The sequence below is a fragment of the Hakea prostrata genome, chromosome 8 (genome assembly GCF_041222555.1).
Source record: "Hakea prostrata isolate BN-2017 chromosome 8, UWA_Hpros_2, whole genome shotgun sequence".
NCBI lineage: Eukaryota > Viridiplantae > Streptophyta > Magnoliopsida > Proteales > Proteaceae > Hakea > Hakea prostrata.
Genome location: NC_142607.1, coordinates 50,459,452 through 50,485,295, shown reverse-complemented (window position 1 = coordinate 50,485,295; position 25,844 = coordinate 50,459,452). Strand labels below are relative to the sequence as shown.

Here is a 25,844-nt window from a genome sequence, read left to right as displayed (position 1 = left end):
CTCCCAAAGCAGAAAATATATCTTTTGGGATGGAAAAGGGTGGGGGTGGGCTAAGCACTAAAAACAAAGTAAGATGTTCAGACATGATTATTTGAAAGTTTCCAGCAATTCCCAACAAGTTTAAAAAATAAATCAAAAACATGGTAAAGAAACTATGCAAATTAGAATGATAGGTCACATCATTGAAACTGTCTACTGGAGTTGAACTTGGTTTAACACACCACATACAGAACTTGGGTGAAGTCAGACCTTAGCCAATTGATATGCCACCAATATCTTGTCACTTGAGTACTGAGTATCCTTTTTTCATTTATGACCTTGTCACCATCTCAGTATCATGGGCATTTATTGAATCTTCCCTTAGAATTCTCATAAAAAATGGGTTCACTTCCTATGTCCACTAAGGTTAGCCAATGTTTTGCACCAATATTAACACCCCCTGGCATTTTTAGCTATGGCTGATTAAGATTACTATGAGTCTATGACTTATCCTTCTGTTATTGCAGTGAGTGCTACTTTATCATCTAATTAGAATGAGCAAGACATAGTAATACTAAACAAGTCATCTTCTGACTTAGTTTTTACTTGTTGAACCTAGACTTAGTTTTTCCTTGTTGACCTTAATTCCACATATCTCCTGTAACATAGGTTTGGTGTACACATGAGTTGTGACATGAGCTTGGGCTCCTTTCTTTAGATGAATCAGTTAGAAGCTTACATCTTAGCAGTTTGATGCTTTGTGAATATGTCAACTAGTTTTTGTTATGACTTTACACAGTTTATTGCTATAGTTTTTCACTTATATATTGCTCACCAAACAATTTTAAGAAGTCAAATGATTGCTTTCAAGATTTTTTTCCCCAATATATTTAAGAGGCATTTCTACTTTGATTTCTTATAATGCTCTAGCTACTCTCTCCACAGCTCAAGTTGTCTGACGGTATAGAAGGAAACAAGTCAAATATTGATTTGAATATTTGAATTATTTCCTTTTATCACGTTGGCTAGCATTGCATAGTTGTCGTAGACACAATTAGCTCTTCAATGAGATTTGATAAGATTCAAATCAATATCTGAATTGTTTCCTTATATAGGGGGTCACAAAAAAAATTAACTTTCTGTAGTTTTTTAGTCAACTGTGCTACATTAATCTCTGGAATGGAAACAATCACAAAAGGGAAGTAAGAAAATAAGTCGACTTATCTATCTTGACTACATTTCTTTTTTTGCTAATTCAGGTTTATGTAATTGGTGAAGATGGCATACTGAAAGAGCTTGAGCTAGCTGGATTTCAATACCTTGGGGGGCCGGTATGGTTATAAATACTAATATTGGACCCATAGAAAGTATTCATGCTATTTCTCTCTCTCTTTTTCTTTTTTTTTTTTTTTTTTTTTTTTGGGGGGGGGGGGGGGGGGAGGATGAAATGGGGGAGAGGGTTGAGGAAGGTTAGTGTCACATAGCCTTGTGGTTACTGTAACAAGTTGACATTTTGTTGGCATGTGGCAAAGTTTGGATGTCCACAAGTGGGTCTCAGTGATCGCTGACCCCATGCTATCTCATCCATCAAACTTGAGCCTATAATAAGCATGGAAAGGGTTTTAAAAGTTTCAAATATTGGAAGAATGCTATTTCACTATTGGAAAATCTAGTGACATTATCTGCTGATTTGACCAATAAGATGGATGTTCTATATTCCATGACATGGAGCCACCCATGTTTTCCAATATCATAACCTCGTGATATGAGGCATCTCACAAACCTTTGTGACCTGAACTTGTTTTCTGACAAGAGAGTGGGTATACCATTGTTAAATTTGACACACTTTTTTTTATGATTCATAAAACTTTGCAGAAGACTTGCTAGCTTCTAATATTCTTGGAAAACTAGTAGTAGATATTTTCAATAATTATCCCACTGTCAATTTCAAATACTATTTTCTTTTTTAAGTGTTAAATTGTTTCTTCTTTAGTTCTTCATCTCCCCCCCCCCCTCCTTCCCCTTTTAAGGTGCATGAAGAATTCATTATCAAAGGCACAGAAAATACACGGAACCAAAGGGGAAAGAGAAAAACAAACAACTAGACAAAAGCTACACAAGCCAATTAAGGGGAACATATCTCATAGAAGACATATCACAGTCAAGATAATACAAGCTACCTTTCTTTTTCCCTCTACCAATCTTCCCTGGTTGAAGATTTTAAGAATGAGTCAATAAAAATCATGAAGTAGACCAGGATTCAGTGGTTTAGTAAAACAAAAATAACAACGACAAGTCTTATTCCAAACTACATGATATATTAATGTGAGTCATAAATAAAAGATCCAAGGACAATTGAGGTAAATGAAGAACAAAAGACAACGAAGAAGATGAAGTGAGAGACACAATATGATGCTGGGAACATAATTGCAGATACATGAGTAAGAATCACCTGGGACGAATGACTAGTTTTATGGAAAGAAGTAAATACATTAGGATTATCTGAGCTTATTTAAAGAACACGAAAATGCCAACTAGAGTATTTCATAGGTATCTCCAAGGATACAGAATCTAACTGAAAGCCGTCACCTGTATCTACTATCGACATCCAACATTACAAACAACCCATGAGAATAAGTGCAAATGTTTTATTAGTCATATCAAGAATGCTTCCAACATAGTTAATATAGTCTATACTAGTTTGATATGCTAAAAAGAGTTTGGAGTCAACCACCTATGCAAGGCTAAGAAATGTTGAAAACTACACTCTATTTCAATAAACAGCAGGTTCAATTGGGAAAGAAGAAAACAATGAAATCTAGGGTGTCCAATGGTCAGAATAGGCAGCAGCTAGGATCCTATTTCCATTACGGTGAGAGGAATATTTGACCCAAAAAAGGGGACAATTTTGATGGCTGGTTTTCCCTGTGGAAGTTTTAGGTTTGTGGATGGTTTCCAAAGACCCCAGGGATTGAAGGTGGCGGTTTTATTATGGTTTATGGCTTACAGGGTAAGGAGCAAAGGAATTGGGTTGGGAATAATCCTAATTTACTGTTGTTGAATATCTTGAACGTGGTAGAATACAATCCAAGGTTGTGACAAAAAGGCTGGAGTACATAACTTCTAAAGCATATCGTCCCCAAAAAGCAAGGTGTCCCTGGGGTGGGTTTTTTTTTTTTTTTTTTTTTGGGGGGGGGGGGGGGGGGTGAATCCAGGTGACACTACTGAGGCAACACCTGAACTCCAAGGCACCACTGGACTTACTGAGTAGTCATATGATTGAATGCACCAGAGTCAACAACCCAAGTAGTAGCAGAGGAGGCAAGAAGTGTAGTAGTACTTGTGTGAGCAAGTATGGTAGTGGAGTAATGGAAGTCTCAAATTTCTGAAGTCGGTTTAAGTATCTGGTTGTAGTTATCTCAAAACACAAAGCTTGGTGAACATTTCCAGTTGTTGATTTACAATCAGATGCCACACACTCAGTCTCTGGTGAATAAACCACTGTTATCCCTGTTGGGTTTTGTGGGCTTAACTAACACTAGTCCATTTATCTGGACCCATATTCATTCAGGGGTATTACTGACCTTTACTATTGTGGGAGTGGTTAAAGGTTAGGGTTTTATATTATAAATAACTACCTGGGTCCCCGTAGCTGTCACACGATACATTTTGGGTTTGAGGTTGTTTCCACAAAACACTCAAACGAAGGATTCTGAAGGGTGAAAGGCTACGGAAGATTCAAGGAGAGCAAAAGGAGGATCTAGATACAAGAACGCACTACAGGTATTTATTTCTACGCTTACGTGATTATATTCATAACTATGATTTGATTATTATAGGAATAATATAGATCCTGTTAGATCCAACAATTGGCATCAGAGCCATTTTCTATAATAATTATAGAGGTTGTGAATTCTTGATTTCTATTGTGTGATTAGATGGGTGTTATTTGATTTTATTTTGGATTGGATCCAATGGGAAATCCAGGGTTTAATTGAAACCCTAAATCATTTGTTTATTTGATTTTATTTTGGATTGGATCCAATGGGAAATCCATAGGTTTAATTGAAACCCTAAACCATATGTTATTTTGATTTTATTTTAGGATTCATAAAAGGATCATAATGATATAGTGTTTGTTGAGAGAGGGCAAGAGAAGCCAAAAAAAAAAAAAGGGGCAAATTTTGAAGCCGGTGGGCGACTGCGCGCACAACACGAACGCAACACGCGCGCGTGTGCACGGCTGCGCCAGCATGCGCACAGCTGCGCCAGCGTGCGCAGAAAGGGCTCTTGACAGAAAAAAAAAAAAAAAGTATTCTGTTTTTGGCGGATCTCTGATTTCAGAGACCTGCCAGGCATGTGGGCGGGCACTTGAAGCCACCGGCCCAACCCCCCCTTTGGCATATATATATATATATATATATATAATGCCAAAAATTTACATTGGATGTGCATATATATATATATATATATATAATGTTTTTATAATGGTATCAGAGCAGTTACTTTCTCTGTGACTGTGTAAAAGTAGGATTGCATCGCATAATTACGACATGAAACAAGCCCTCAGTTTAAGCAATGTATTTCGTTTATCAGATGCTTTTTATGCTTATAGATAGATTAGCCATTTATGGTGATTTCAGTTTGCAATTAAGTTTTATGAAAGACTACTATAGGTCTTTCGTCAGATTCATTGTTTACAATGAAGATTCAGACTTACACGTACTTCCTAAAGAAGTAAAAGATCTTATCTTCCAAAAATGCATGGATAATTACCAAAATGTGCATTTTGATTTAGATCCATATGTAAAAAGATATATGGAGGCTGGGTGGAAATATACTTTACCCACGCCTGAAAGCAGATTAGGTCAATTATTCCATCAAAATGATTGATTACATTATCTTTGTTTTGATAACAATAAATAAGCATATCTTTGCTTTAAAGATTATTGAAGATATTATTGATATCAGAATTTCTGATTATAATTCTGAAGGTTTTGTTGAAGATATAGAAGAACAATATAGTTTTTCTGATATCTATAACTCTGAAGACTATTATAATCCAGATGTTGAAGATTATCTAGAGGATGACTGGTATGACTGATCTAAAAAGAATAGAATACCTAAATCTCGAGATTTCAGATACTATGGGACAAACTGTCTCTACTATGGATAGATATAAGCTTTGTTGTTATTTTGGGTCTATACATTTTAGACACAAACTACACATGAAAGATTCTGATAATGTATGTGAAGTACTTAACTCATTAATAGATTTGATTATCAGTCTAAGTTTAAGTCTCGAAGATAATTGGGGTAAGATCCAAAACACGATAGATAAAATAGCTGATATCATAGGAGATAAAAATAAAGTATTAAAACAGATAAACCAAACCCTTGATTTGGAGAAAGATAATACACAGATTCTTAAAAATCTAGATTACATAAATCATAAGATTGAAGATTATAGAAAAATAATCTTAAACCTTGATTTATCAAAGATTCCTTCTAAGAATGAAATAAGAGAATTGATCCACCAATTAAGATTAAGAGAACCTAAAGATAGAAAGGGAAACTTTAGCAAATCTAGAAAAACTAGAAGCTGAAGCCCAAAAAATGAGCCTCCAAAGGCAGCAAGAATCTAAAGAGTTCAGGAAGAGAATGTCTCTGATAGATAAAAAAATAGATAACCTTGAAAAGCTAACCAAAAGATTATTTGGAATATGAGTCTTTCTTCCAGCATAGACTATATGAGAGTTAAAGAAAGATTGAAATAATTTTATTGGGGAGACCTACCTGAAGAAAATGTAGGTATAACCAAATTCAAAGTAGTAGGGGTTCTAGATACAGTTATCATAGTTCAAAATAACATTGAACTAGAAATGCTAAAGATCATCATAGAAAAGCTTGATAGGATAGAATCCAAGATTAGTCAACCAGGTACTGTTTCAAGTGCTGAAATTGAAAACTTAAATGAATCCTTGAACAGATTAAGAGTTTCTGAAAATGGTGTAAAACCTAAAGGTGACTTTATTAAGTATTCTCAAGATAAAACTTTTAGTTTTGGTCCATATTTCTCAAAATGAGTATTAGACCATTCACTGGAAGGTCCAATTCTGTAACCAGATCAGGTGGATATGAATCAAGTGGTTCTAACGATTCTGAGTCTACCATAGGAAGAATCTTCAGGAGATTTAAGCCTTCTAGTAGTCAGAATCTTGCACTAGAAGAAATAATAGATATAGATCAAAATATTGAAAGCTTTAGAAATAACAAATTAAGTTTATTAAAACCAGAAGAATAGTATGCACGTAATGGTTTTCTTAAGGATACTGGTTTAGTAAGAGCCTACCAAGAACATCCTATGAACGTCACAGGAAGACATGTAGGAGTGATCCAGGTCTTGTCAGATGAAACCTTGGGAAAGTTAAGATTGCACAAAAAGATGAATCTGTTACACCTTGGTGTTATCGTAATAGGCATTAAGGGACTAACAAGAAAAAATTTGGGCACAAAGGTTTTAGTAGCCCTGACAGAATGGGTGGCAAAATCCCACAGAATCTATCATAGCAATTACTGAAGTAGATATGAATAACAATATAGGATTGTTCTATATTGCCCCAAATTTTATAAAAGATATAAAAGATGCCCGTCAAATAAGACTAAAAATTATGACAAAAGGTTATGAAAGTTATGTTGGACATAACCTTTTGGTTTGTATAGGATTTATGGGAAAAACCTCTAATAATTCTACAATTAAGTTTAATGTCCAGATAGACGATGTTATCCAAGGTATAGCATCAAAACATATAGCTTTACAAAAACAAGCCATGATTGATCCAATAAAATTGGCAGGATTAGAATGGGATGTTACACAACTCATCCACCAAAAGGATAACAAGGTAATCACTCCAACGGAGAATACCTTATACCAAGATTCACAAGGAAACACTTTACTTAGGTTCCATAATTATTTGGAAACCCAACAAAGGGTATCCACAGATACAAGAGATGAAGATAGTAACAGCATCAGATCAGAATTTGAGTAAGATTAGATGAACAAAGAAACAAAGAACCTATGTGAGATAAGAGAAAGAGCTATAAAAAGAGGAGATGAAAGGATGAGATTAATGGCTGAAGAAGTCCTCAAAGGAAGAGGAATTATATTTGAACAAAAAAGATATAATGAAGCTGCAAAATTAAATGATAAATCTTCTGAAAAGGATGAAATACAATCGGTTACTGAATCAGTTCCTGAGTCCACAAGCTCTATTATCAAAATTAGAATGAATAGGCAAGAAGTGGACATGAACCAGATTCCATCAGATTTGGAAGACATCGGAGAAGAATTAGATAAGGATAACCATATAGGGATGAACCTACAGGGTGCTCCATATGATCCTAATAGACCATATGGACCAGATAATTCAGATATGAGATTTGGAGATAGACCCTGGTTAAAGATAGAAAAATTGGATTATGATCTCGAAAAAATAGGATCAGGAGATATAATTAGGCCCCGAGGAAGAGAAATGCCTGTAGAACCTCCAATTAGATTAGGATTAGATTCCATCACAGGAACAGAAAGGTTACTAAACCTAGGACATCATGATCCTCAAAGATGGGATAGTGTCATAGATGTTTGGAAGCAGAATGTCATTAACGAATTCTTTAAAGAAACTCGTAATTGGACAGCAGAAGAGATGTATAGATATTTGGAAACCTTTTTGGGAGAATCCATGAAAGCTAATTGGGAAAGATTTAAGAGTGAATACCCACAAGTATTTACTGGACTTGTAAACCTGGGAGTAAACCCTTATAATTTTACAAGTTACATCCACATGATGTGTACAGGACAAGATCCCAATAGTGCACAAACCAAGATCCAAGCTATGGCTTTAACTAACCTTGAAAAGTTAAGCCTCCAAAGCTATAGATATATAAAGCCTTTTCTGAAGTTGTATTATTATTATACGAGTATAAGTGGTAATATTTTTACTAAGGAGATAATGGATAAGTTATTCAAAAAACTACCAGGACCCCTTGGAACAAAGATTAAAGATAGTTGGACTCCAATAGATAATGAGCCAGCTAAAGATAATGTATGTATAAGAATTACACATATTATTACAAAGCTCGTGGAGGAATGTACTTTCATACAGATACAAAGACAGTTTCAAAGTACAGACTTTGTATTCTGTAAAGACATCTTCACCACTCAAGCGTTTGGTGAAAGAAATCAAGATAGCAAACCTAGGAGAAAACCCAGATACATCCAAGCTCCTAGGAGACCACAAATAGGTTATTATGAAAAACCTAAAAGGAGATATTACCAAGATAAAAGAAATTGGTATTTGAGAAGATCTAATAGAAGAAAACCTTTTCTAGATCCTCAAAGACATGCAAGAAGATATAATCCCAACAGGAATTATAAAACCAGACTATCATGTTACAATTGCGGAGATACTAGACATTTGGTCAAAGAATGTCCTAAGTTAGTTAATACAGATAGCAAGAGAGCAATGGTAGTACAAAATACCAATGAATGCTTAATTGCTGTAGATCAAGAGATGTCAGACCAAGAATCTGTTTATAGTGTTGTATCAGTAGAAATACCTGATACCCATGAAGAAGATACTGAATCATATCCAGACTTGATTAACCAACTTGTTAATCCCACAGAGTTACATATTCGAATGAACAAGATACAATGTGAAAAGGATAAGCATCTCTGGAAACACAAAGGTGGTAGATACCACGTAGCTTGTTCAGGTTGTAAAAAATACCCTGGATTAGATTTAAGATACCAATACAGAAACTGCCTTGACGACAGATGCAAATTTTGTATAGATAATTACTGTAATTCTTATTGAAGAAAGGGAAAATAGAATTACTATTCCAGAATTACAAGAAAAAAGAGATTCTACAAAATTAGAATTGGTACAGGATGAATTAGCAATTATCAATGCTAAAATTGATAAAGATCCAGATCCAGATATACGATGGTTTTCTGAGGTCGCATTACACCCCAGAAAAGCTACAAAGTATAGTTTAGGATATGACATATGCATCCCATATGATTGTATTCTTGAGCCTCATAAGATAACTATCATTGACACATTTGTTACTTACACCATAAGTAATAAATTTGGCATGATAATTAAGGATAGATCTTATTATGCCTCGCAAGGAGTTCAAATTCTTGGAGGAGTTTTAGATGCGGATTATACAGACCCTATAAAGATTTGTATGATGAACCATAGTGATAAGGAAATAGCTGTCACTGAAGGTGAAAAGATTGCCCAGGCCATAATTATACCTAATTATGGTATCGGACCTGAAGTTATACGAAGAGGAGGTTTTGGTTCCACTAATCAACCAAGCACTTCAGCACAGATTCCTAGTGAAATACAAATCCCTCTTTGTCAAACAAAAGAAAATCTAAAATCAATAAAAGTAGAATGCCAAGTTAAAGTTGGAACTAAGATAGTTTCCTTAGTCGGAATAATAGATACAGGGTGTACAGTAAGTACATTGAACCCTAAATGGTTCGATGAACCTCAATTTCTAGTAGATATTCCTCCTATTATTAGTAGAGGAATAGATGGCATACTGTTGCTTGTATCTCAAGATATCACGCAAGTATACGTATCGCAATCAAGTAATAAATGATAAGTAAAGTATCGATCCCACGGAGAATTATATCCTTAACTTTCAATGTAAAAATAAAATTGATTTAAATGAAATTAACAAGGTTGATTGGTGTTTGTCTAACTAATTAACCAAATGACAGGTAAAGAAAACTAAGGAACTAAAATGTAGATTTGAGCAATGGAAGAAACTTAATGAGTGACAAGTGTGTTAGGAATCAAGTTTCCCTTCCCCTGAATTTTAAAACACAAATACTAAAGCAATACTACAACCCCAAGATAAATCAAGAACTTGGAATGAATGGCAATATGGTATTTTCCAATACACATAAGCTAGCATCCTAAATCAACATCAGCATATTCCTATGAAGAATTGAATTAAGAATGCAATTTAAACCCAATCCAATCAATGGTAATGTGAGGTAATTGGGTATTCCTACCCAACCTACTAATTAACACAACCTAATTAAAGATGATGCTAACTCACACAATTCAACAAACACCTAAACTTCATTAATTTTCCAATTAATGAAATCATAACATTCATTCAAGAAAGATCATTCAAGAACTTAAATTAGTCAATATAACATGTTGAATTCATTAACAATAAAGTGGATTGCAATAAAACTAAAGAACACATGATTAGTTACATATCAAAATTTAGGTTTAGGTACTACTATCATCCCAACACAGCTAAGATTTAGCCCATAACAGAATTCAAATGCATAAAACCAAGTATAGTTGACATGAGACTAGAAAATAAGAAGATAGAGTTATAAAAACAAGAATGAACTAAGGCTTCAATGCTTCCACATAAGCTCCAGCTCTCTTCTTCAGCAAATCAGCAACTCTAGCAGCTCCTTGCTTCCACAAGAGCTACAACATTCGTTCTCTACCTCCTTCCTCTCAGCCGAGTCTCTCCTCCACACCTTGGTCCAATCTCTCCTCTTGTCCTCCTTGCCTCTCTTCTCTTTCTTCCATAAATGTCTTCAATCATTAGGTTAGATTCTGGCCATAGGATTAGAACCTTCCTCCTGAGATCAAGGGCTAAAAACCATCATGTATTTACAAGAATTTAGTCCACTTAAGTTAGCCCTTTTTGGTCAATTCCATTTGAATTGGATCTGAGAATATTCTGCTCCGTTGTTGTAGCAATGCAGCAACAACTCTACAACAAAGTTAGAGGACATGTTCTTCTATTATGAATCTTCACCTACATGTTCAAGAGAAAGAGAAACAGTCAAATTCATCCATAAAAAGAAGGGAAATTCATGCAATGTGACAAAAATGAACTAAACAAAATGCAACATGTTGAGACTAAATAAAACAACACCTAATGAATACTATCACTAAAACAAAGACAAAATACTCCTAAATCAAGCCATCTCAAGTATAAAAGTTATAAATCTTAACTCTATTTCATAGAGTTATCACATACCCCGTACCACAGATAAGATGTTGAAAAACCCGTTGATTAGTTTCAAAACTAATTGGGGACAAAGCCAATGGTTTCAGATGGGCCAAGTTTGTCCAAGACCCACTCCATGGGACAACCTCTTGATTGGCCTTAATTTTATCTGAAGTTTTCATGGTGCTCTCCAAATTAACAAGCACTATGTTCAGATCAATAGGCAGAGTGTTATGATTCCTACTTTGCCTTATTTAGACCCTCAGAGTTGCGAGCGAACCGTGGTGGATAAGGTAAAACCTATCCCTTTACCTCCCAACTGTAAATGCAAATTGCCTGGTTCTTGTAAAATCGCTTCAGATATAGAGGAAGATGAAAATTTCGAATTTAGAATAGAACAAGAATTACTTGAGGAAGAATATGAGTTTGATTCTTGTTATGAGATAGACCAAGACTACCTAAATTTTAGAAGATTTGAATCTAATTTCCACGAACTCACAATACAAAAAGTTTTAGAAAAATTAGAAACATCAAAGATTATACAAGATAAAAACCCATTAGAATACTGGCATATAGATAAGCAAATAATTGAGTTAAAAATTAAGAACCAAGATATGAGAATTGTTACAGGTAACCCTAAGTACAATTTTAAAGATGATGAAGAATTTGACATGCACCTTAAGGAGCTTAAAGAACTTGGATTGGTACAAGATTCTAATAGCCCTCACAGATCAGCTGCTTTTATAGTAATTAAAGAGTCAGAAAAGAAGAGAGGAAAAAGTAGAATGGTGATAAACTACAAAAGATTGAATGACAATACTGAGGATGATGCATACAACATCCCTAGGAGAGATTTCCTTGTCTAACTAATAGACAGAGCAAAGATGTTCAGCAAGTTCGATCTTAAATCTGGATTCCACCAAATAAAAGTCCACAAAGATTCGATTCTATGGACTGCTTTCACAACTAGCAGAGGACATTACGAATGGAATGTAATGCCCTTTGGACTAAAGAATGCTCCTTTTGTATTCCAGCGCAGAATGGATCAGATATTTTTAGACTATAGAGAATTTATTGCAGTCTATATAGATAACATTTTAATCTTTAGTAAAAATGAGAAACAGCATGTTGAGCATCTGCTCACAGCCTTTGAATTATTTGCCAAACATGGATTAGTTATCTCTAAAAGGAAATTAGAAATAGCTAAAGAACAGATTAATTTTGTAGGACTTGTCTTAGGAAAAGATCTGATATCCTTACAAGATCATATTTCGAGAAAAATCTTGGAATTCCCAGATATTCTCAAAGGAACAACCCAAATTAAATATTTTGTTGGTCTAGTCAATCAAGCTAGAAATTTTATAAAAGATTTGAGAAAAATCTTAGGCCCTTTCTATGCCAAGACTTCCCCGAAAGCTGAAAAAAGATTTAATCAGTAAGATATTAAGTTAGTTCAAAGAATTAAACAATTGATCTCCACTATTAAACTCATAGAATTAAACAATTGATCTCCACTATTAAACTCATGAGATATCCGAAAGATAATTACTATCACATTGTTGAAACAGATGGTTCACAAGAAAGATGGAGAGCTATACTCAAAATCAGACCAAATGAGTACTCGCCTAAATCCAATCCAGTGAAGAAGTCTACAGATATGCTTCTGGTTTACACCAGAACAAAAATTTAGCAGCAATAGATTTTGAAGTTGAATCTGTTATCAAAGGATTAGAAGCCTTTGAACTTTTTCTTCAAAACAAAAAGATTCTTGTTAGAACTGACTTCCAAGCTATAGTCAAGTTCTATAAAAATTTAAATAAAAAAAAGATTTCCCAAAGAAGATGGTTGATTTTTAGAGATACCATTATTAACAAAGGTTTTGATATTACTTTTGAACATATTAATGGTAAAGATAATTTCCTTGCAGATGGATTATCTAGATCCTTATTTGGAAAATGATTTGCAGGAATTAGATATGGCTGATCCTCAGCCCAAAGATCTCAAAGATACGGCTGAATCCCAGTCGAAAGATACTTCTATTGAAGAGATTATTGCTTCAGTGGTTAATTCCCAAAGCAGCAAAGATAAAGTCCCACATAAGGGAAGTGCTAACTTGAAAAAGAAGCACATACCTAAAAAGATTATGTATGGTCAGAGATACCTTTACACCATAGATGAAAGATTTCAGTTCAAGGCTTTGCTTGAAGTTGAAGAACAAGATAAAACAATCTTAGATAATTTATGGATTTCTCATCACCAGAGTATCCATGATCCAGCAGATAAAAGCAAACGTGACTATTTCAGTTCAGTCATGAATTGCTTAAACTACCAGATGAATATGGCTTACTCCAAGTCAAAATCAAGTTACAGATATTACGCTGTGTTTAAAGGAAAACTTCCTGGAATTTATACACAATGGTCAGATGTCACTACTTGTATCAAAAATTTTGACAAGCCTTTGTACAAAGGCTATGTTGATCTTTCTGAAGCTTTGAAAGATGCCAGGAAAACTTTTGGTATCAATTTCTACAAAGATCCAAAGATCGAGAAAGTCGATCAGAAAGATTTCAAAGGAGCACTTATGGCATGTGATGAGTGTTCTGTCACAAAGATGGAAATCCAAGATCTTACTGAAAAATGTGAGATGAACAGGGTGTCTGCATTACGCCTTGTTGAAGAAGTTAATAGCTTAAGGCTTGCAAATCGCAATCTTGAGAGTGAAAAAGAAGATTTAACAGCCCATTTACTTCGTGCTAAAGATCTCTTAGGCATGAATGAATCTGAGATCTTTACTTCATTCGTCAACAAACATGAGAAAAAGACAAATGAAGCCTCTAAAGATAAGTCCTCTTCAGACAAACAAATTGTTGAAGTTCTTGAATCACCCATCCAACAATATGTCAGAGCAGTTGATGAGATGATGGTGAAGCTTAAAGAACTAGTGGCAACGGATGATGGTAGACCCAGTTCATCCAAATCAGATGACTCGTAGGAGATTCTCCAGAAGAGATAGATACACCAGAAGATCCCGAAGAATGTTTATTTCCCCGGAATTTGGAGATTTATTCTTACCAAGATGGGTAAATAGATATGGTCAGATAATTGGACGAAAGTTCAAGAAACACAAGAAGGTCAGTTGTTTCCTCAAAAAATATGAGAAACACCATGAAGATAGAATGTCTACAAGGTCAAAAAGAATAGTTCGTGCCCATATTATGGATATAATAGAAGATGAACCTATAAGGTTTAACCATACCATAAAGGAAGTCATTGAGCTCGCCTCAGATGGATTCGAAGTTGGGACAATTATTGTCTAAAAGATGCTGCTGACGCAATGTTAACGCAAAGATGCTGCTGACGTCACACAATGTAGAAAAAAGATAAGATATCTGTCTGGACGAATCATTCGTCCAGGATAAGATTTCCTTTTGCTTTTATCTTTTATTAAGTTGTTTTTTATAATGTTTGGATTCCGTTCGCTATATAAGGAACGATGGTCTTATGTAAGGGGATATAGGAAGTAAGAGAGAGAGAGAAGAAGTCTGTAAGAGAAGAAGCTCTATAAAGGAATAAGCTTATGTTTGTAATGCAAGTTTCTTCAATATTGCACTAATCTTGAGAAGGTCCAATCGTAAGAAGACTGAGTCTTCTTCTGTAAGTCTCTTTTCTTTATTCGTTTAAGATATGGGCTTGTAGTAGTGAAGTAATTATGTATTTCATGACATCTGCATGCATATTCGAGTTGGATAACCGTGGAACATGCCTACAGTCGTGCCTCTGTTCTTGGTGACGGTCACCACTGCATACATGTAGGAGCATCTGCATATTCCATTAATAATCCCAGATGAGTAGTTTCAGTAATAACCGAAACTAGATGTATGCGTAGTTGAGTACAGGTTGGAAGAGACCCAACTCCAGTGCTGTCTAGAATTGGTGAAAGACTGTTACGAAAGCTGATGTTAAATAATCCTAAGAATTATTCAGAAGTTCAGATGGCTGTTTATAACCCCGTGGAATAGTCGGTGAGGTGCCTGACGGTCTGAAAGTCTGTTTAAATCTTAAAGAATGAGTAGAGTTAAAGGACTCTATCTGATAAAGTCAGGGGAATAGGCTATGACAGTCAAGGACTGGGTAAAGGCCTCAGCAGAGCCGTGAAGGGCAGTAAGTGTAAGTCCCGTTGTGCCAGCAAGGTTGCAGAGGTGCTAGACGAGTCTGTTAATTCAAGCCTCTTTTGACCTAAAGAGACAAAGATTATTGATTTGGTTGGGTTACTCCTCGAAAATTTTAAATTCACACATGATGCTGCATATCATTTTAGTATTGCATCCAACCATGTAGATCTCAAAAATAGTTGAAATCTAGTTGAGAGTAAACAGAAATGTATTCCTTGGCCCAAAAGGAAATGCAGAAAGCATCCCTGCTTTGCAATGCAACTTCCAGAGCGGGCTTGGCCATAAGACTCGGTTGGCTTGATGTGAGTATGCGGGAGCCCTGTAGGCCTTGTGTTTTGCGTCTGTTTATTTCAGATATACTGGTTAAAATACTCTGAGAGCATTAGGCATATTTTGCATATAGTACATAGTTCGATCCAGCGAACTTAAAACCCTCAAACCCTCTGGATATGGGTTATCTGGTCCATATGGTCTATTAGGATCATATGGAGCACCCTGTAGGTTCATTCCTATATGGTTATCCTTATCTAATTCTTCTCCGATGTCTTCCAAATCTGATGGAATCTGGTTCATGTCCACTTCTTGCCTATCCATTCTAATTTTGATATTAGAGCTTGTGGACTCAGGAACCGATCGTATTTCATCCTTTTCAGAAGATTCATCATTTAATTTTGCAGCTTCATTATATCTTTCTTGTTCAAATATAATTCCTCTTCCTTTGAGGACTTCTTCAGCCATTAATCTCATTAATGTTTATATTCCAGAGGGTTTTAAGTTCGCTGGATCGAACTATGTAAACCTATACTATGATGCAAAATGTGCCTAATGCTCTCGAGTATTTTAACCCAGTATATCTGAAATAAACAGACGCAAAACACAAGGCCTACAGGGCTCCCGCATACTCGCATCAAGCCAACCGAGTCTTATGGCCAAGCCCGCTCTGGAAGTTGCATTGCAAAGCAGGGATGCTTTCTGCATTTCCTTTTGGGCCAAGGAATACATTTCTGTTTACTCTCAACTAGATTTCAACTATTTTTGAGATCTACATGGTTGGATGCAATACTAAAATGATATGCAGCATCATGTGTGATTTAAAATTTTCGAGGAGTAACCCTACCAAATCAATGGTCTTTGTCTCTTTAGGTCAAGAGAGGCTTGAATTAACAGACTCATCTGGCACCTCTGCAACTTTGCCGGCACAACGGGACTTACACTTACTGCCCTTCACGGCTCTGCTGAGGCCTTTACCCAGTCCTTGACTGTCATAGCCTATTCCCCTGACTTTATCAGATAGGGTTCTTTAACTCTACTCATTCTTTAAGATTTAAACAGACTTTCGACTTGTCAGGCACCTCACCGACTATTCGTAACAGCCATCTGAACTTCTGAATAATTCTTAGAATTATTTAACATCAGCTTTCATAACAGTCTTTCACCAATTCTAGACAGACCTGGAGTTGGGTCTCTTCCAACCTGTACTCAACTACGCATACATCTAGTTTCGGTTGTTACTGAAACTACTCATCTGAGATTATTAATGGAATATGCAGATGCACCTACATGTATGCAGTGGTGGCCGTCACCAAGAACAGAGGCACGACTGTAGGCATGTTCCATGGTTATCCACCTCGAATATGCATGCAGATGACATAAAATACATAATTACTTCACTACAACAAGCCCATATCTTAAACAAATAAAGAAAATAGACTTATAGAAGAAGACTCAGTCTTCCTACGCTTGGACCTTCTCAAGATTAGTGCAATATTGAAGAAACTTTCATTACAAACATAAGCTTATTCCTTTATAGAGCTTCTTCTCTTACAGACTTCTTCTCTCTCTCTCTTACTTCCTATATCCCCTTACAGAAGACCATCGTTCCTTATATAGGGAACGGAATCCAAACATTATAAAAAACAGCTTAATAAAAGATAAAAGCAAAAGGAAATCTTATCCTGGACGAATGATTCATCCAGACAGATATCTTATCTTTTTTCTACATTGTGTGACGTCAGCAGCATCTTTGCGTTAGCATTGCATCAGCAGCATCTTTTAGACAATAATTTTCCCAACTTCAAATCCATCTGAGGCGAGCTCAATGACTTCCCTTATGGTATGGTTAAACCTGATAGATTCATCTTCTATTACATCCATAACTTTCATGGATTCTCCCAAAAAGGTTTCGAAATATCTATACATCTCTTCTGCTGTCTAATTACGAGTTTCTTTAAAGAATTCGTTAATGACATTCTACTTCCAAACATCTATGACATTGTCCCATCTTTAAGGATCATGATGTCCTAGGTTTAGTAACCTTCCTGTTCCTGTGATGGAATCTAATCCTAATCTAATTGGAGGTTTTACAGGCATTTCTCTTCCTCGGGGCCTAATTATATCTCCTGATCCTATTTTTTCGAGATCATAATCCAAATTTTCTATTTTTAACCTTGGTCTATCTCCAAATCTCATATCTGAATTATCTGGTCCATATGGTCCATTAGGATCATTTGGAGCACCCTGTAGGTTCATTCCTAATAGCTTGGCAGTCAGTTCTAACAAGAATCTTTTTGTTTTGAAGAAAAAGTTCAAAGGCTTCTAATCCTTTGATAACAGATTCGACTTCAAAATCTATTGCAGCTAAATTTTTGTTCTGGTGTAAACCAGAAGCATATCTGTAAACTTCTTCACTAGACTTAGGCGAGTAGTCATTTGGTTTGATTTTGAGTATAGCTCCCCATCCTTCTTGTGAACCATCTGTTTCAACAATGTGATAGTAATTATCTTTCGGATATCTCATGGGTTTAATAGTGGAGATCAATTGTTTAATTCTTTGAACTAACTTAATATCTTGCTGATTAAATCTTCCTTTACCTTTCGGGGAAGTCTTGGCATTGAGAGGGCCTAAGATTTTCCCCAAATCTTTTATAAAATTTCTAGCCTGGTTGACTAGACCAATAAAAGATTTAATCTGGGTTGTTCCTTTTAGAATATCTGGGAATTCCAAAATTTTTCTCGAAATATGATCTTGTAAGGATATCAGGTCTTTTCCTAAGACAAGTCCCAAAAATTTAATCTTTTCTTTAGCTATTTCTAATTTCTTTTTAGAGACAACTAATCCATGTTTAACAAATAATTTAAAGGCTATAAGCAGATGCTCAACATGCTGTTTCTCATTTTTACTAAAGACTAGAATGTCATCTATATAGACTGTAATAAATTCTCTATAGTCTAAAAATATCTGATCCATTCTGCGCTGGAATACAGAAGGAGCATTCTTTAGTCCAAAGGACATTACATTCCATTCGTAATGTCCTCTGCTTGTTGTGAAAGCAGTCCATGGAATCGAATCTTTGTGGACCTTTATCTGGTGGAATCCAGATTTAAGATCGAACTTGCTGAACATCTTTGCTCTGTCTATTAGTTAGACAAGGAAATCTCTCCTAAGGATGTTGTATGCATCATCCTCAGTATTGTCATTCAATCTTTTGTAGTTTATCACCATTCTACTTTTTCCTCTCTTCTTTTCTGACTCTTTAATTACTATAAAAGCAGCTGATCTGTGAGAGCTATTAGAATTTTGTACCAATCCAAGTTCTTTAAGCTCTTTAAGGTGCATGTCAAATTCTTCATCATCTTTAAAATTGTACTTAGGGTTACCTGTAACAATTCTCATATCTTGGTTCTTAATTTTTAACTCAATTATTTGCTTATCTATATGCCAGTATTCTAATGGGTTTTTATCTTGCATAATCTTTGATGTTTCTAATTTTTCTAAAACTTTTTGTATTGTGAGTTCGTGGAAATTAGATTCAAATCTTCTAAAATCTAGGTAATCTTGGTCTATCTCATAACTAGAATCAAACTCATATTCTTCTTCAAGTAATTCTTGTTATATTCTAAATTCGAAATTTTCATCTTCCTTTATATCTGAAGCAATTTTACACGAACTAGGGATTTTGCATTTACAGTTGGGAGGTAAAGGGATAGGTTTTACCTTATCCACCACGGTTCGCTCGCAACTTTGAGGGTCTGAATAAGGCAAAGTAGGAATCATAACACTCTGCCTATTGATCTATACATAGTGCTTGTTAATTTGGAGAGCATCATGAAAATTTAAGATAAAATTAAGTCCAATCAAGAGGTTGTCCCATGGAGTGGGTCTTGGACAGACTTGGCCCATCTGAAACCATTGGCTTTGTCCGCAATTGGTTTTGAAACTAATCAACGGATTTTTTATCATTTTATCTGTGGTATGGGGTATGCCATCTATTCCTCTACTAATAATAGGAGGAATATCTACAAGAAATTGAGGTTTATCGAACCATTTAGGGTTCAGTGTACTTACTGTACACCCTGTATCTATTATTCCGATTAAGGAAACTATCTTAGTCCCAACTCTAACTTGGCATTCTACTTCTATTGATTTTAGATTTTCTTTGGTTTGACAAAGAGGGATCTGTATTTCACTAGGAATCTGTGCTGAAGTGCTTGGTTGGTTAGTAGAACCAAATCCTCCTCTTCATATAACTTCAGGTCCAATACCATAATTAGGTATAATTATGGCTTGGGCAATCTTTTCACCTTCAGTGACAGCTATTTCCTGATCACTATGGTTCATCATACAAATCTTTATAGGGTCTGTATAATCCGCATCTAAAACTCCTCCAAGAATTTGAACTCCTTGCGAGGCATAATAAGATATATCTTTAATTATCATGCCAAATTTATTACTTATGGTGTAAGTAACAAATGTGTTAATGATAGTTATCTTATGAGGCTCAAGAATACAATCATATGGGATGCATATGTCATATCCTAAACTATACTTTGTAGCTTTTCTAGGGTGTAATGCAACCTCAGAAAACCATCGTATATCTGGATCTGGATCTTTATCAATTTTAGCATTGATAATTGCTAATTCATCCTGTACCAATTTTAATTTTGTAGAATCTCTTTTTTCTTGTAATTCTGGAATAGTAATTCTATTTTCCCTTTCTTCAATAAGAATTACAATATTATCTATACAAAATTTGCATCTTTCGTCAAGGCAGTTTCTGCATTGGTATCTTAAATCTAATCCGAGTATTTTTTACAACCCTGAACAAGCTACATGGTATCTACCACCTTTGTGTTTCCAAAGATGCTTATCCTTATCACATTGTATCTTGTTCATTTGAATATGTAAATCTGTGGGATAAACAAGTTGGTTAATCAAGTCTGGATATGGTTCAGTATCTTCTTCATGGGTATCAGGTATTTCTACTGATACAACACTATAAACAGATTCTTGGTCTGACATCTCTTGATCTACAGCAATTAAGCATTCATTGGTATTTTATACTACCATTGCTGATACCAAGCTAGATCCTTATTTGGAAAATGATTTGCAGGAATTAGATATGGCTGATCCTCAGCCCAAAGATCTCAAAGATACGGCTGAATCCCAGTCGAAAGATACTTCTATTGAAGAGATTATTGCTTCAGTGGTTAATTCCAAAGCAGCAAAGATAAAGTCCAACATAAAGGAAGAGCTGATATCATAGGAGATAAAAATAAAATATTAAAACAGATAAACCAAACTCTTGATTTGGAGAAAGATAATACACAGATTCTTAAAAATCTAGATTACATAAATCATAAGATTGAAGATTATAGAAAAATAATCTTAAACCTTGATTTATCAAAGATTCCTTCTAAGAATGAAATAAGAGAATTGATCCACCAATTAAGATTAAGAGAACCTAAAGATATAGAAAGGGAAACTTTAGCAAATCTAGAAAAACTAGAAGGTGAAGCCCAAAAAATGAGCCTCCAAAGGCAGCAAGAATCTGAAGAGTTCAGGAAGAGAATGTCCCTGATAGATACAAAAATAGATAACCTTGAAAAGTTAACCAAAAGATTATTTGGAATATGAGTCTTTCTTCCAGCATAGACTATATGAGAGTTAAAGAAAGATTGAAAGAATTTTATTGGGGAGACCTACCTGAAGAAAATGTAGGTATAACCAAATTCAAAGCAGTAGGGGTTCTAGATACAGTTATCATAGTTCAAAATAACATTGAACTAGAAATGCTAAAGATCATCATTAAAAGTCTCTTGATCTACAACAATTAAGCATTCATTGGTATTTTGTACTACCATTGCTCTCTTGCTATCTGTATTAACTAACTTAGGACATTCTTTAACCAAATGTCTAGTATCTCCGCAATTGTAACATGCTAGTCTGGTTTTATAATTCCTGTTGGGATTATATCTTCTTGCATGTCTTTGAGGATCTAGAAAAGGTTTTCTTCTATTAGATCTTCTCAAATACCAATTTCTTTTATCTTGGTAATATCTCCTTTTAGGTTTTTCATAATAACCTATTTGTGGTCTCCTAGGAGCTTGGATGTATCTGGGTTTTCTCCTAGGTTTGCTATCTTGATTTCTTTCACCAAACGCTTGAGTGGTGAAGATGTCTTTACAGAATCCAAAGTCTGTACTTTGAAACTGTCTTTGTATCTGTATGAAAGTACATTCCTCCATGAGCTTTGTAATAATATGTGTAATTCTTATACATACATTATCTTTAGCTGGCTCATTATCTACTGGAGTCCAACTATCTTTAATCTTTGTTCTAAGGGGTTCTGGTAGTTTTTTGAATAACTTATCCATTATCTCCTTAGTAAAAATATTACCACTTATACTCGTATAATAATAATACAACTTAAGAAATGGCTTTATATAGCTTTGGAGGCTTAACTGTTCAAGGTTAGTTAAAGCCATAGCTTGGATCTTGGTTTGTGCACTATTGGGATCTTGTTCTGTACACATCATGTGGATGTAACTTGTAAAATTATAAGGGTTTACTCCCAGGTTTACAAGTCCAATAAATACTTGTGGGTATTCATATATATATTTCTTTCTTTGAAGGAAAAAAAATCCCATTATAAATTACTGCAAATGGGATTACAGAATATTATGATAGAATTATATGGAACCCACCAAAGTGGTAAAATATAATTTTTATCATAATATTTTGTGATCCAAGGCATATATAATTATTGCAGTAAATTGATGATGTTCACCCAAAGGTGTCATCATCAAAGTACGATTATGCACATGTTTTAAAGGAATATGATGACTTAGAAGTACCATTAACCCAAAGGTGATGGTACTTTCAAAGTTGAATATTTCGCTGTAATTGCAAATTATAAGGGGACTAGTGCATTCTCAACCCAACGGTTGAAATGTTGTAACAGTCGGTTACTCTTACTAGTATGATGGCAATTTTTTCTTTCTTTGGCAGTGTATATTTTGTCATTATTATTAAATGCATGCCTAAGATTGATTTTGATAATTATAAGTCAACTACAGTACTATCAAGATGTCTACCAATTTCTCTGATATTCCAAAACTCACTAAAGATAATTTCAAAAGGTGGGAAGAAGATTTAGACGTCTACTTGTGTTTAAGAGAATGGGATATATGCCTCACAGAACCTAAGCCAGTTGAAACTGAAAATCCCACTCCTGCACAGAAAAACGAACTGATCCTTTGGAATAAGACAAACAAAAAGGCCCTAGCAGTAATGAAGTCAGCTATCCTAGAAAGCACTAAGAACAGTGTAGGGCAAAAGGAAACTGCAAAAGAATACCTTGATGCCATCAGGGCCAAGTTTGATTCTTCTAAGAAAGCTCAGTCGGGAGATTTGATTTCTACTCTTACCACTACCAAGTTCACTGGGGAAGGTAATGTTAGAGACCACATACTAAGTTTGATATCTTTGGGAAATCAGATCAAAGGCCTAGGTATAAATTTCGATGATGATTTTCTAGTAAACATCATCTTGGATTCACTCCCTCAACCTTACAGTCATCTAAAGTCCACCTATAATGTCTTGTCTGATCACAAATGGAGCTTGGATCAAGTAGTTACTATAGTAACTCAAGAGCAGAATAACCTTAATAGAAACAAGGTAGAGACTGCCAATCTTGTTTACAAGAAGGGTTTCTCCTCGAAGTCCCACAAGAAGTTCATCAACCCCCACAAAAAGGATTTTAAGAAAGGAAAGGATTTCAACAAAGGGAAGGATTTCAACAAAGAGAAGGATTTCAGAGCAAAACTCCAGAAAAAGGATACTAAGTTCATCTGTTACTGGTGTAAGAAACCAGGCCATTTCAAGAAAGATTGTTACAAAAGGAAGGCTTTTCTAGAGAAAGGGAAATCTAGTATGAATTTTTCACTTGTCTATTTTGAATCTTGTTTAATAGATGTCCCTATAAACTCATGGTGGTTAGATTCCGGTTCTTCAATTCACGTCACTCATTCCTTGCAAGGGTTGCTAAGAAGATGGAGACCCAGCAAGGATGAAGTGAATGTGTTCGTGGGAAATGGAGAACGGGTAGCAGTAAAAGCCATTGGAGATATTAGGCTAGTTTTGAATTCTGATAATTCTATCATATTGAAAAATGTAGTTTGCATTCCCACCATGAGAAGGAATCTTATTTCTGTAGCCAAATTAGCCCAAGACGATTTTTCCATCAATTTTAATGGCAAGGATTTTCTATTTTAAAAGATTCAGTAGTCTATGGTTCTGGCTGTATAATTGATAATATGTATAGACTTGATTGCGAAGAGTCTTGGGTAATGAATGTTGGGATAAAAAGAAGGCTTGACAATGGGAATTCAGCAACTCTTTGGCATAGAAGGTTAGGCCACATTGCAAAGAAAAGGATTGACAGACTAGTGAAACAAGGGATACTAGACATTCCTGACACTGATGAATTGGGAGCCTGTATTGACTGCACCAAGGGCAAAATGAACATTAGTAGAAAGAAAGAAGCCACTTGTAGCACATCTGTGTTGGATCTGATCCATACTAACATTTGTGGTCCATTTCTTATACCCACTCTTAGTGGCAAGCGATACTTCTTAACTTTTATAGATGATTGGTCGAGATATGGATTCATTTATCTTCTTTCTGAAAAGTCTATTACTTTGGACTACTTCAAAATTTTCAAGGCTGAAGTAGAACTTTTTCACTCGAAGCAAATAAAAGCTATTAGATCTGATAGGGGTGGAAAATATTATGGAAGAAGTGGAGACACTGAACAACATCTAGGACCCTTTGCTCTTTTCCTTCAAGAACATGGAATAGTTCGTCAATATTCTATACCAGGTTTTCCTCAACAGAATGGTGTTGCAGAAAGGAGAAATAGAACTCTGAAGGACATGGTCAGATCTATGATGAGCAATTTTGCTTTACTAGAATCATTATGGGGTGAGGCACTCAAAACTGCTGATTATATTTTGAATAGAGTACCAAGTAAAACAGTATGTAAGACTCCATATGAACTCTGGGCTGGAAGAAAACCAAGCCTTCGACACTTACGAATTTAGGGCTATCAAGCTGAAGCCAAAATTTATAATGTTCATCAGAAGGTCTGGGATCCAAAGACAGTGAGCTGCCATTTTGTAGGGTACCCAGAAATATCAAAAGGTTACAGATTTTACTGCCCTGGTTCAGGAAGGAATATTATTGAAACCATCCATGCTGAATTTTTCGAGTCTTGTGGAGATTCTTCTAATCCTCGGAACCTCGTGTTTGATAAACAAGTCATTGCCCCTGCTTCAACCCCAACTGCCTACAGACCACCAACTCTTGAAGACATACCTAGTGAATCCCCTTCCAATCTGGAAGATATCCTCTTGATACAGAAGTTCTTGCTAAAGAAGTGGAAGCAAATGCAAAAGTTCTTGCTGAAGAAGTGGAAGCAAATGCGAAGTTCTTCGCTGAAGAAGTGGAAGCGAATGCAGAAGTTCCTACAGCTCAACCACTTCCTGCAACTCAACCACTTAGAAGGTCCTCCAGGACTTGTAAAACTCCATTAAGTTCAGATTATCTGGTCTATCTGAATGAATGCGAATATGACATAGGAGGAGAAGAGGACCCAATCAATTTTCAACAGGCAATTAATCATTGTAAAGCAAACAAATGGCTGCATGCAATAAAAGAGGAATTGAAGTCCATTAGTCATAATGGTGTGTGGGATCTTGTAGAACTACCTCAAAATTGTAAAGCTATTGCATGCAAGTGGGTATTTAAGACCAAGACAGACTCACAGGGCAGGGTGGAGCGTTACAAGGCGAGGTTAGTTGCTAAAGGTTTTACACAGCAAGAAGGAGTTACCTACAATGAAACTTTTTAACCAGTCTCTTCAAAAGATTCATTTAGAGTCATTATGGCTATTATCACCCATTACAACTTGGAGTTGCACCAAATGGATGTGAAAACAACTTTTTTGAATGGTGACCTTACAGAACAAGTTTTTATGAAGCAACCAGTAGGTTTTGAGGAGAAGGGTAAAGAACATCTAGTCTACAAGTTGAGGAAATCTCTCTATGGCTTAAAACAAGCTTCTAGACAATGGTATCTGAAGTTTGATCAAGTAATTACATCTTTTGGTTTCATAGAGAACCCCATTGATCAATGTATCTACCTAAAAATCAATAGGGCAGTTTCATTAGTTTTGGTGCTATATGTGGATGATATCCTTTTGGCAAGTAATAGCACAAACTTACTTTATGAAACCAAGAAATTTCTCTTAGAGAATTTTGAAATGAAAGACATGGGTGAAGCAAAATATGTCCTTG

At 35.4% G+C, this 25,844-nt stretch overlaps 1 protein-coding gene across 1 annotated transcript in view; it reads left to right on the top strand.

Annotated features, from left to right (window-relative positions):
• Positions 1–25,844, top strand: part of LOC149008451 (phosphoglycolate phosphatase 1A, chloroplastic-like) — a 39,176-nt gene that overhangs the window by 2,420 nt on the left and 10,912 nt on the right. The window contains exon 5 of the mRNA XM_089164976.1: positions 1,239–1,310. Within this exon, the coding sequence (XP_089021102.1) occupies positions 1,239–1,310 (72 nt within the window). The remainder of the gene's footprint in view (positions 1–1,238; positions 1,311–25,844) is intronic.